Source organism: Lampetra planeri, chromosome 38 (assembly GCF_965212315.1).
Source record: "Lampetra planeri chromosome 38, kcLamPlan1.2.h2, whole genome shotgun sequence".
NCBI lineage: Eukaryota > Metazoa > Chordata > Hyperoartia > Petromyzontiformes > Petromyzontidae > Lampetra > Lampetra planeri.
In genome coordinates this window covers 6,888,458-6,900,857 of record NC_136144.1, presented here as the reverse complement: position 1 = coordinate 6,900,857, position 12,400 = coordinate 6,888,458, and the positions used below count along the sequence as shown (strand labels likewise).

Sequence of the window (12,400 nt, the reverse complement as noted above, 5' to 3'; positions counted from 1 at the left end):
TGGTATACAGGAGATCGTGGGTTCGATCCAGACCCTGACGCCTGCTGTGTATTAACTACCTCGCCTGGTATACAGGAGATCGTGGGTTCGATCCAGACCCTGACGCCTGCTGTGTATTAACTACCTCGCCTGGTATACAGGAGATCGTGGGTTCGATCCAGACCCTGACGCCTGCTGTGTATTAACTACCTCGCCTGATATACAGGAGATCGTGGGTTCGATCCAGACCCTGACGCCTGCTGTGTATTAACCACCTCGCCCGGTATATAGGAGATTGTGGGTTCGATCCAGACCCTGATGCCTGCTGTGTATTTGGAGTTTGCGTCTTCTCCGTCCCCATGATTGCATGTATTTTTCTCCGGGTGCACCGGTTTTCCCCTCCGGTTCAGAGTATTTGGCTGCTATAAATTTCCACGTGATGACAGGCCACTTTGTTGGGCAATCATTTGTGGCTGGTCGTTTCTGAAAAAACAGCTATACAGTTCAATGGGCCTTACCTTGTAAAACATTATGAGAAATTAAGATAAAAAATCTCACCTCTGGACCGGTCATGCTCACAAATAGCAACCATTAAACTTCACATCTCTGGAGCTGCCATCGCTGATTGGCTGAACCGAGGTCACACGGGAATTTTCAGCGCTCCAATTGGTAGAAAATGGGGTCACATGAATCGGGAAAGTTTCACGGTTGACGTCTTCTAAAGATACGCGTTCGTTTGTTTTTACTTATGCGACGAAACAAAACGCATTGACGTCAGACGACTCCGGCATCAGTTGCCGACAATTGACACTGTTGGCCTTTTGAGCCGAAAACTTTACTCCCCTGCGCTTCTCTCTCCCCCCCCACACCGTGTGTCATCACACACCTGGAACACTCCACCCCGTTTCCATGGGCAGAACTGTGGCCCCTGAGTTTGGAAAAGGAACATCCTGGCCTCGTTTCAGACGCCCAAACAAATCGATCCGTTTCATCAACATGCGCTCCCGACATCACACGGACGGCGGGAGGCCAAAGCAAAGACGAGGCCCGCGCGCGCGTGTGCGTACGCGCGCCTGCGTTCGCGCGCGCGCGCGTGTGTGTGTGCGTCTGTGTGGAAGCTCACTCGAGGACGTCGTGATTGAACTGCTTCTGCCGGTTGCCCAGGTACTCCCCGATCATCTGGCGGCTCAGCCCCTTGCGCTGCAGGAGGAAGTGCGCCACCCCGACCGGCATGTCCGGCACGAAGCCGCGCTCGATCAAAAACTGGATCCCGCGCTCCGGTTTCCTGCGCCCGCCGGGGGGAGGGGTGGGGGGCGGGAGGTCAGTGGGCAAAGGTCACTCGGCTCGTACACAGAATGTTTGTACGTACCTCTTTCGCACTGCACGTAGACAGACGTGCTAATTGGAGGTGCATGGGAAGGACAAACTAAACGTAAAAAGCAGTAAAAAAAATGTGTTCTCAATGTAGTATTGAGGTGTAGTGTATTGTTTAGTAGTGGAGTGTATAGTAGTGTAGTGCATAGTGTAGTTTATACTAGTGTAGTGTATAGTGGGGTAGAATATAGTGTATAGTAGTGTCGTAGTGCATGGATGTATATTGAACTTCTTTCGCACCGTACGTAGCCAACCGTGCTAATTTGAGGTGCGGGGGAAGGACAACAAACTAAACGCTAAAAGTAGTTATCAAGAAATGAGTTTTCAAATTTGATGATTTAAAAGTGCATAGCTCCAGTGGCTTCCCAAGAGCATTGCAGATGGCCGCAGAAGCTCATCTGAAAGCGTACGACGTGGTGACTGTGTTTCTTCAATGGTTATCCAAAAGCCGTTACGCGATAGTTTATGCTTGACGAGATCAGCAAGGTATTTTGGTTGATTTGTGGCGAGCGCTTGGCGTGCAATCTGGATTAATATCGATGAAGCTTCACACGTGCGTGAATATCAAACCACAATTATGCTCGTCTGGTGTGTTCTTGCGCAAACACGCAAAGACAATGATCCTCCCTCTCCGTATAGCCTTCAACAGACTTTTGGGGCAAGTGCTGTTAGCGAGCACCTATGAAGGCCAGAACAACACACGAGGGGGTGGGTGGCCAGCACCACGCCTGGCTGCCTTTGTCTCCACACCGCCCCGCACACACACACGCACAATAATCTAATGGAATTTATTTTTCACTCAATATTGGCTAACTTTCAGCTCTGACAATTAATAATGAGTTTGACCGGTATGCGACGAACATTGCTCTCGTATGTTTCTGGACATCAATTGAGTGGCTGAGAAAGCGCTACCCTCTTACTGTGTGGGCCAGAAGTCACTGAAACGGATCTGCACACAGACAAATATCCCCGTATAGCCTTTAACAGGCTGTTGGGGCAAGTGCTGTTAGCGAGCACCGATGAAGGCCGGCACGGCACACGGAGGGGGGCGAGTAGCCAGCACCACACCCAGCCGCCTTTGTATCAGTGTCGATGTTTACACACCGTACCAGGTACTCATTTGAGTTCGAGTCGACCTCGGGGAGACCCAGGACCGGTTCAGATAATCTTCACTGGTGTTAGCCATGAGCGGCAATCGAACTCGGTTCATTGGAATCCTTGCGCATTGTGGCAACCGGGCTATTGCAAACCGAGCACCTAGAGTTAATGAACACCGATTGATTCCACCAAAGCACACAGTGGGTCGAGGTTGTGGGGCCAGCAGCATTTTGTCTCCCCATTGATGCCATCGGCCTCATCGCATTCAGTACGGCACTGACTTTAGGCTCACGCCCGAACTGCCCACCCTGATCCAACCCCAAATAGCCAACCTCCGACCCTTAACCCCCGTAAACCCGCATCTCACACGCTGCACCCTCCTGACACTAACCCAGGGGGGTCGGCAAACCACAGCGACAAGAGATGCCATGTCTTCCGAATTCGGTATTCCAAGTGCCGGCAGTGCACGTGAATCACGAGATGGCGGTCCAGAACAACCCACGTCGCACGAAGCCGCTAAGTTACAGCCCCGCCCCACCCCCCCCAGGCCCCCGACCCTAACCGGCGCGCAACACGGCACGCCCGACCTGGCGACCCTTAACCCGGCACCGCCACCGCCACCGCCGCCGCCGCCGTCACGCACTTGTTGAAGAGGTTGAGGCCGATGCGGTAGTGGCGCTTGCGCAGGGTGTCGTTGCTGAAGGCGGGCGAGTCCCAGCTGTGCCGGGTCTCCCGGTGGTACGAGGGGCGGCTGAGCGCGGCGGCGGCCGCGGCGGCCTCCCCGCGGAGGCTGTCTCGCGACGACGAGCCCGAGCTGCAGTTGGCCGTCTCGTTCGAGTTGGAGTTCACCGAGTTGACGCTCTCGTTCTCGCCGTCCTCGCCGTCGGAGAAGTCCGACTCGGAGCGGCTGGCGCGGCGGTGCGTGCCGGTGTTGCCGGCGGCGTTGCCGGCGGCGGCGGAGGAGGAGGAGGACGGCGCGCAGGGGGCAGCCGTCGGCTTCACCGCGCCGCCTCCGTTCACGCCCAGGTGGCCCCCATCGGTGTGCCGGCCTACGTGGTGACATCATCATCGTCGTTGCCATCGTTATCGTCATCTTCAGCATCAACATCCTGGCTGTCATTGTCATCATCATCACCATCATCATTCTGACCATTATTGTCATCATCATCACTCTCATAATCACTGTCACTATCACCACCACCACCATCCTCACCATGCAATGGCAACTCGTTGACAAAACAGCCGACTTCGCGGTACCTGTGCGTCGCTTCACGATGACTATGGGCGCTACGTCATCCGCGGCCGCCTGCCGGTGCTGCTGCTGCTGCTGCCGCTGCTGCCGCTGCTGCTGCTGGGACCTCGCCGCTCCGCCGTGCGTGGGGCTGCCCTCCTGGTCGTCCCGCGCGTCCTGCCGCTTCAGCCCCACCCTCTCCGCCCGCTCGCTCCCGGCGTCCAGGGAGCTGTCGCTCGCCGGCTCCACCGTCAGCAGGGGGAGCCGCGCGCAGCCCGGCCCCGCCGCTGGTGGTCCGCCGGCGCCGCCGCACTCGGGGCAGGAGACGCGCCTCTGCTGGCCCCGGCCGACGCCGAGGCGCGCCGCCGAAGGGCCCTCGCGGCTCTCCGACGAGCAGCGCACCAGGTCGCAGGGCTCCGCGCGGCGCGCGCCCCCGTTTGCCCGCGTCCCCCCCTCGTGCGTCTGCTTCCGAGCGTCCCTCGCCTGCTGCTGCTGCCGCAGCTGCCCGCCATGCTGATCGGTGACCACCACCGTCACCACGGTGTTGCCGACGGAGGCCGCTGCTTCGTTCGCGTCCGCCGCCGCCGCGACGACGCTCGGCGCCGGGGTCGAGTCCGGGCCCCCCTCTGGGGGGGCCGCGATGGGTTCGTCGCCCTCCGCCTGCGTGCTCTGCTGCGGGGAAAACTGCGGCGGCGGTGGCGGCAGCGGGAAGTCCCCTGCCGTGAACGCCACGGGGTCGGCGTCGTCGTCGTCGTCGTACGGAGCGGGCGGAGCGGGCGGAACGGCGACGGCACCCGCCTCCTCGCGCGCGGCGTCGCCCCTCGACCCCGCGCACCCCGGGGCGGCACCGCCGTCGTCCGCCGCGCCGGCCCGGCAGGCGGCGGCGCTCGGGCTCCGGGCGATAGGCGTCTCCGACCGGCGGGCGTCGTTGCCCAGCCGCAGGCAGCCGCGGCTCACCAGCGCGTCGTCGATGGACTCGGCGAGCGACTTGACCTGGCGCGAGAAGGCGTCCTCCAGCTCCGTGATGGTGTCGGCGAAGTCGTCCGGCGCCGACAGCGCCGACAGCGCCGAGAGGTCCATGCCGAGCGCCGACGCCAGCCCGAAGCCGCCGTGCATCCCCCCCACCGCCGCCGCCGCGTCGTTGTCGTCCCGCGAGTCGGTCGGGGGCAGCCGGGGCGGCGGCTCGCTCGAGGCGCCGACGCCTCCTCCGTCGCGCGGCGCCGGCTCGCCGCCGTGCCGCGTCCGCCCGGGCGGCGACCCCTTCGACGCCGAGGCCGGCTCGCCCTCGCCGAAGGAGGAGCGGGCCGCGCCGGTGCCCGCGTCGGCCCCCTCGAGCGAGAGCTGCGAGCGCATGGAGGCGAGCGCGAGGCGGCGCGGCAGGCGGCTCTCGGAGAGGCAGCAGCGGAGTCGCTCAAAGTTCTTGTTCATTTGGTACTGGCGGAAGGCCGACTGGATGGTGGACGCCGCCCTGCTGGTCAGAAAGTGGCCGCCGTACTTCCTCTCGAGCATCTCCACCTGCCACGTGCGGGGGACAGAGAGAGAGTGAAAGAAAGTGAGAGAGTGAGTGAGTGAGTGAGAGAGTGAGAGTGTGAGAGAGAGAGAGTGAGTGAGAGAGTGAGTGTGAGAGAGAGAGAGTGAGAGGGAGTGAGTGAGAGAGTGAGTGAGAGAGAGAGAGAGTGAGAGAGAGAGTGAGTGTGAGAGAGAGAGTGAGTGAAAGAGTGAGTGTAAGAGAGAGAGAGCGAAAGGGAGTGAGTGAGAGAGTGAGTGAGAGTGAGTGTGAGTGAGTGTGAGAGAGAGTGAGAGAGTGAGTGAGAGTGAGAGAGAGAATGAGTGTGAGTGAGTGTGAGTGAGTGTGAGTGAGTGTGAGAGAGAGTGAGAGAGTGAGTGAGAGTGAGAGAGAGAGAGAGTGAGTGTGAGTGAGTGTGAGAGAGAGTGAGAGAGTGAGTGAGAGAGAGAGTGAGTGAGAGCGTGGGGATCATAGAGATTGGGGGGAGCATGGGGGGGGGCGCACGGCCTCCCCCCCCCACAGCAGGAACGTGGAAGAACGATCGGAGGTCCGCACAAGCGCGTGCGGACCTCCGTTTGCGTCCTGCTGGCTGGGTATTCTGCATCGCCGGTCGGCCACAATGAACCCGGCGGCGACCCACGGCCCTCCCCGCATGCTGCCCCGATCTCGGGGACTGATTTCAACTTCCTCTGGGTGAGTGTCGACAAAGCAAAAAAAACTGAAGTGCTCCACGTCGGCCCGACGAAAAAAAAAACGTCCGCCTTCAATAAAGGAATCCATTCGAGTGTGCAGCTCTGAAGCCGTGGCATTACACTGGCAGGGAGCAATTGAAACATTGGTAGTGTCGGTAAAGTCACGTCGGTAAAAAAAATCATGAAATAAATGAAAACAACTACATTTATTTTATTACATTTTTTTACCTACGTGACTTTACCGAAAAAACCAAAGAGTATGAATCCTTGCAGTCACGAAAGTTTCAATTCTAGAATTGGTAGTGCCATTCATCCCGAACTTCCTTTCTAGTCCTACAAACCTCAACTCCGCAGGACGTCGTCAACTCCATCTGCACAACATCTCCTCCGTGCTTCTGCTGCTGAGACCATGACCCACGCCTCCTCGACGGCGACAACTCACCCCTCCAGACTCGGGACAATCGCAAATTCCGCCGACAAATTTGTCGCCCGTGTCCGCAAACCAGACCGCGTCACCCCATTCACCCGGATGGCTCCACCGGCTCCCAATCTCAATCGCAGATCAATTTCAAGAAGGCACTGCTCAGCAGCATCTTTTGCACCGTACGTAGCCGACCCTGCTAATTGGAGGCGCGGGGGAAAGGACAACAAACTAATCACAAAAAGCGGCTCTGAAGAAATGAGTTTTCAATCTGGATTTAAAAGTCCATAGCTCTAGTGGCTTCCTAATAAATATGACGGTGGCGATGATGACGATGGCGATGATGACGGGGATGACGACGGTGGTGATGATAATGACGGCGATGATGACGATAGTGAACATGAAGATGATGGCGATGACGGCGATGATGATGGTGATGATGATGATGATGGCGATGATGACGATGGAGATGATAATGATGGCGATGACGACGATGGAGATGATTACGACGGTGATGATGATGACAATGGCAATGACGACGATGTCGATGATGATGATGATGGCGCGATTGACGGTGGCGACGATGACGATGGCGACGATGATGACGGCGACGATGACGGTGATGATGATGGCGATGGTGACAGCGATGGTGACGGAGTCCGCGACGGCTCACCTGCTTGTCCTGGAGGTCGGCCGAGAGCTCATAGGTGCCCGACAGCGAGCGCGAGCGCTTGATCGCCTCCTCCTCCACGTGCTTCTTGGCGAAGGCGGACGACGCAGAGGCGGACGACGACGACGCCGACGACGAGTTGACGGAGCAGCCGTGCTGCAGGCGGAGACGCCGCGACGACGCCGCCGCCGACGGGTGGTGGAAGGACGGCGGCGACGACCGCAGCTGGGGCGGGTGCCGCTCCGGCCCCGCGGGCCCCTCGGCCTGGCCAGACCGCTGGCCGTGCGCCTGGTGGGGGTGAGGAGGAGGAGCGTGGTGGGCCTGCGGCGCCGGCGCCCCGGGGACGGAGGGCCCGTGAGCGGAGGCCTGCCGGTCGACGCCCACGGAGGCTCCCGTCTCGCCCTCCACGCTGCATGTGGGGAGGTGGGAGGGGGCGGAACGACGGTCACCGGTCACGATCGTCGCCGCCGGCCAAAGTCGTCGGCATTGTTGCCGCCAGCCGAGGCATCGCGAGCCCTCGGCGCTGCCGGTTTCACGCGTGCCGATATGTGCGGACGGTTAAAGGGCTGCGGGTTTTTGTTTTTGCCGAACGGTAGGATGTGGACAAAAACAACCGCGTGTTTCAACTGACAAGAGCGGCAACAGCTGCGTACAGACCACGGACAGGAGGACGGGCAGACAGCAGAGACAGCACGAGTGTGTTATGAGCGCTTGTTAATGTTTGTTATCCTGTAGGACACTTATGCTGTGGCATGGGTCCCTGTTCCCTGCACCTGTCAAACCCATACCCGGGATTTCAATTGGTGGCTGCTCTACACCCTCGACACGAGACCAAGTCACCGAAAAATTCCAATTCCCCCCACCACCACTGGCTCCAAACGGTTCAATCCTGGATTAATTTCAAGATCCCTCTCACCACCTTCAAGGTCCTCCGTGTACTCGCCGCTTGCCAACATCTCTCATCTCACACTTCGCTCTGGCAAGCGGGACCTTCCGTTGAAGCCGCCCGAATCGACCTTTGCTCAGTAAGAGGTCGGTTACTCTCCTCCACTGCCCCCACAGTCTGGAACTCCCTTTCCCCGGTGCATCCACGCTTCAACGTTCGTGAAGAACCGCTCGCACACACACAACGGTTCATCACGTGACCACCGGTCGCCCTCTTAGTAGCAGCGGCTTCTGGCTGGCCGTCGAACAAAGAGGGTCACCGCGTCGCGCTCTTTCAGGTGCGCTTTTGCGGCCGTCTGGAACGCTCTTCCTTACAATATTAGGGATCCGCTGGGAGCTACGCACTTGTAAAACTAGACTGAAGACGCATTTCTTTCGAACTGCTTTTTGTGTTTAGTTTGTTGTCCTTCCCCCCCCGCACCTCTGATTCGTGTGGTTGGCAGCGTATGGTGTGAAACAAGTTCAACATACATACACGCTTGCTTTCAAATGCTTCCGTAAAAAATAGAACATTTCATTTCGACGAATTTATTCATCAATTTTTTTAAAATTATTAAAACCAACAGCTGCACCGCGGCTCGCAGAAGTGAGCATTAATTGCCCAGGACAAAGTATTTGCACCGTGCACTCAACACACTCTGCATCGGCACATTTCTTTCCGTCTTAATAACTTCGTCGGACGCTCGGGATTTACATTGGTCCCGGGGGGGGGTGGGTGGGGGGGTGGGGAGAAGATTACGTTCAATAATAAATACAACCCCCAAACAGACGGGAGCAGCGCACTCATGAACGTGTCCGCTACAATAAAAAAACGAGTTAAATATGAGCAATACGTATGTCCTATACGCGTCGTAAAATTTCTATCTGCTGCTCCCCACTATTTTTTTTTTTTGCCCGTGAGAGCGAGTGACTGAGCGCCTGATGTACATTGTAATAATGATAATATTCTGAAGAGTGACGAACACATGTTGGCACGACAAGCCTTGTACGTGGCGTGGCGGTTGCCAAATACAAGGACTGACCATCTAGGCTCAAACCTGCTCAGCTCACGAGACTCCGATGAGCACGGTTGGCTACGTACGGCGCGAAAGAAGGTCAACGAGACTGGGCGTACGTCAGCCGATAAGGTTAGAGGCAAATAATAAGCTCATCGGTCAAAACACCATTCAATAAACGCACGCATTCATAAATCAAAATTCGGGACCAATTTTCTTCCATCAAGCGCGCGCGAGCGGCATTTGCGGCTGCATTGGCATTTTAACGCGGCGTGCCGACTTTGCTGTTTGTTGTTGGTGTTGTTGTTGTTGTTGTCGTCGTTGTCGTCGTAGTTGTTGTTGTTGTGCCAGAAGGCAGCAGACTGATGATGTCCTCTATAATCGGGAGCATAATGGGGCTTGCGTGGCTGACAGCCACTTGATTTAGCACCTCATTTACAGCTGAATATCGGACATTTCATTTGAGAGTAGGGGGGGGGCGGTGAGTGGGTGGTGGAAAGTGGGGGGGGGGGGGGCTGTGGGAGGGATGCCAGCCCTGCCCTTATGGTTTCTGAGCAGTCCCTTGGGAGGAGAGGGTTGGAGGTAAAACCCCAAAAAAACATCGTGATGCATGCTTATCAGCGACAGTGAAGTGTAGTCCACCAAGATTTAGGAAACAACCGTACACTGATCTATGTCGCAGAGCCATACAACTCCACCGTTGTAAATTAATCACCGGAAGAGCGCTCCAGAGTGGTTTTTAAATGTACAACAGTTATCATTCCCCACTCCCACGATGTGCCGTCATGTAATTGAACAGTGATCCCTTGATAGACGGACTTCTAGTCTCATGAACGTTGGATTTAATGCCATTATTTTAATGTAAAAAATAGAGAAAAACAACAAATAAACACTGACATCACAAAATAATACTTGTCAATCTCCAGTACTATATTAATAAGAATGAAAGTTACGTTTCTTCACTGCGTTTATTTTATTTACGTGAGTTTTTAATACGGTACAGTGTAAAATATAATATTATTTTCAACATAAATTGTCTTTGTTGTTTGCAATATGAATGGTAAGTTATGAAGTGTTAACAGTATAAAACGGGAAGTTCCTAAGGCTGGGAACGCCTCCTAATCGTACTAACGTCACAAGTGATTCACTATACGAAGTTGCAATATGTACGAATGAAACTCCAGGGACGCATCAACTGAGAATATCGAGGTGTTACTGTTATACCACTACTACTGCCACCAGGCAAAGAATCCAACGGGAAATCCCAAAACAGACGTTGCGTTTGCTTCGTGTGAGGCTGTGAAAGTTGAAATCTGTTTGTGGAACTTCTCCGTTTAAACCCTCGCACACTCTGCTATGAGATACATAACTCAAAATAATCATCATCGGCAGAGGGGGAGGGGGGGGGCATCTGGAAGAGAATAGATCTAGAAAAATAAATAAGTTGACTACATGTATCATGCAGTTTTGTATCCAACTAAGAGCCCATTGTCTTAACATCTGCCAGACCCCGAGGAAGTCAGCCGATGAGACACTTCGTCGAAACTGGGCCAGAAGGTTTGCTTGTCTGGAATCAACGATTTGGAAATGATGCACATCCCCCAGAAGGCTGTGCGATTAATGTGTTGTGTAAGAAATACTTTTAATTTGTACGTGGAGACACGGATGTGAGACGCGTATCGGCTGCGTATTTATTCTGCTATGGGATGTTTGTCACGTGTCAATTCAATCGATCGTTTGAATTCTCCGGGCTAGCCGAATTAAGCGTAGAAAACAAATGATAGAGAGATATGCAGTCGCCACTTGAGAACCCGGTCTTTATTACAGGTGACAATGATTTGGCTGCTATACATTTTTCACGTCATAAGCCACTTCGTTGTGGCCAGGTCGCTTCGGAAAAAGAAGCTAATAGCTCAGTGGGCTTTACCTGGTAAAATAAAAAATAGTTTTAGTTTCGTGATTTGTTTACCTTTCCTATACTTTGCACTCCTATCGTGTTTTTGTATTGTTTGTTGTAACTTTCGGGTCTTAATTGATTGTGTTCACGCTTACGGTGACTTTCAAACCGCATTCCATTCTCTTCCTTCCTCTCCCCCCTCCTCTTTTGCGAACATAGATGGACTCGTCCATCTGACCAACTGCCAAATCGCTGTCCGTGGTGCTGACGTTAAGAAAAAAACGCCACTTTTTTCAAATTTTCTTGCTGTGGATTTCACACCTGATGATGATTGCTTGTGTTGCAGTCGAAACTTCGTGAGAATTGTATTATTTAATATTTTTTATTATTTAATTGTTTTCCTTCTACGTGACTTTACCGAAAAAAACAATAATATGAATCCCTGCAGTCACGAAAGCTTTAAATCAAAACTTTCTGACCCGTTCCCCTACTGGACATCTCGGATAAAAGAGCTTCACGGCTCATCGGATTCTTCCAGCATGACCAAAGCCGCCGCGTCTGATTCTCACCACCTCGGCATCCAACCTTTAGGTAGCTGTCAGGGCTGGCTCGGCGCCATGAACGCTGAGCCACGTGATCACCTCCGCACAGTGCTTTACCGAACTACGAGTGGAGTAAGGAGCAGTTGAACCACGACCGCTGAGCGTGATCGGCAAGGTTCTCGTACCACGCCGAAGATTGCCGAATCGAGGCCAGTTGACGGGCTTGCTCATTTTTGCCGCCCGCGCGGCACAGGTTTGGTTTTGAACCGCGGGACGACAACAACAAAAAGGGGTCGGTCAATTGCCGTGGCCTCTTCTGAATTCTGCGCCGTGTCTTCTGCAGTAAAAAAGACGAGATTGTTTTGGTCCTCCAAATAAAAAGAAAGCGGCCACGGGTGACTCCGTGTGTGCGCGAGAGAGCGACAGACGGGCGCCCAAGACGACCTTGAAAGTCGACATTAAACCTCCAGGAGGGCGGCCGCGACCCGTGGCGCTATTTGACTATTTTTATTTTTTAACCGGGCAAGGCCCCATTGAGATGTACGGCAATTTTTTCAAGAAGCCGCCCGGCCATCACAAATTGTAGCTCGCACGAAGTGGATTGTCATGTGGACGTTTATAGTCGCGGCCAGATACCCGAAACCCATGTTCATTCTAAATGTGGAGGGAAATACCGGGGACCCGACGAAAATTCCGTGCCATCATGGGGGGACATAAAATGCAAACGCCACATATACAGGCGTCAGGGTCGGTGTTGGGGTCGAACCCACGAACCTCCTGTATACCAGGCGAGGTAGTTAACATCTCGCCACCGTGGCACGATGAGAGTCGAGGCGCCGAGAGCACCGCACCGGAGCAAGGGTTCAGAGAGCGGTGCCGGAGGGCACCAGCCGGGTGAATCACAGCGTCCGGCAAATTACAATTGAGTGGCGCTTTCCTGGGACCATTTCTATCAGCAGTGGCATCACGCATCATCAGCGAGTACAAGGTAGGAGCAGGCGCGGTGCACGTGCGCCAGAGACCAGGCAGAAGGCAGCTGCCTCTCCCTG

At 55.0% G+C, this 12,400-nt stretch overlaps 1 protein-coding gene across 1 annotated transcript in view; it reads right to left on the bottom strand.

Moving 5' to 3' along the window:
* Window positions 1-12,400, bottom strand: part of LOC144731244 (IQ motif and SEC7 domain-containing protein 1-like) — a 60,443-nt gene that overhangs the window by 21,969 nt on the left and 26,074 nt on the right. Inside the window, exons 2-6 of the mRNA XM_078612264.1 lie at window positions 6,976-7,381; window positions 5,019-5,197; window positions 3,709-4,823; window positions 3,095-3,500; window positions 1,103-1,264 (exon numbers count right to left, since the gene is read on the bottom strand). Of these exons, the coding sequence (XP_078468390.1) occupies window positions 1,103-1,264; window positions 3,095-3,500; window positions 3,709-4,823; window positions 5,019-5,197; window positions 6,976-7,381 (2,268 nt within the window). The remainder of the gene's footprint in view (window positions 1-1,102; window positions 1,265-3,094; window positions 3,501-3,708; window positions 4,824-5,018; window positions 5,198-6,975; window positions 7,382-12,400) is intronic.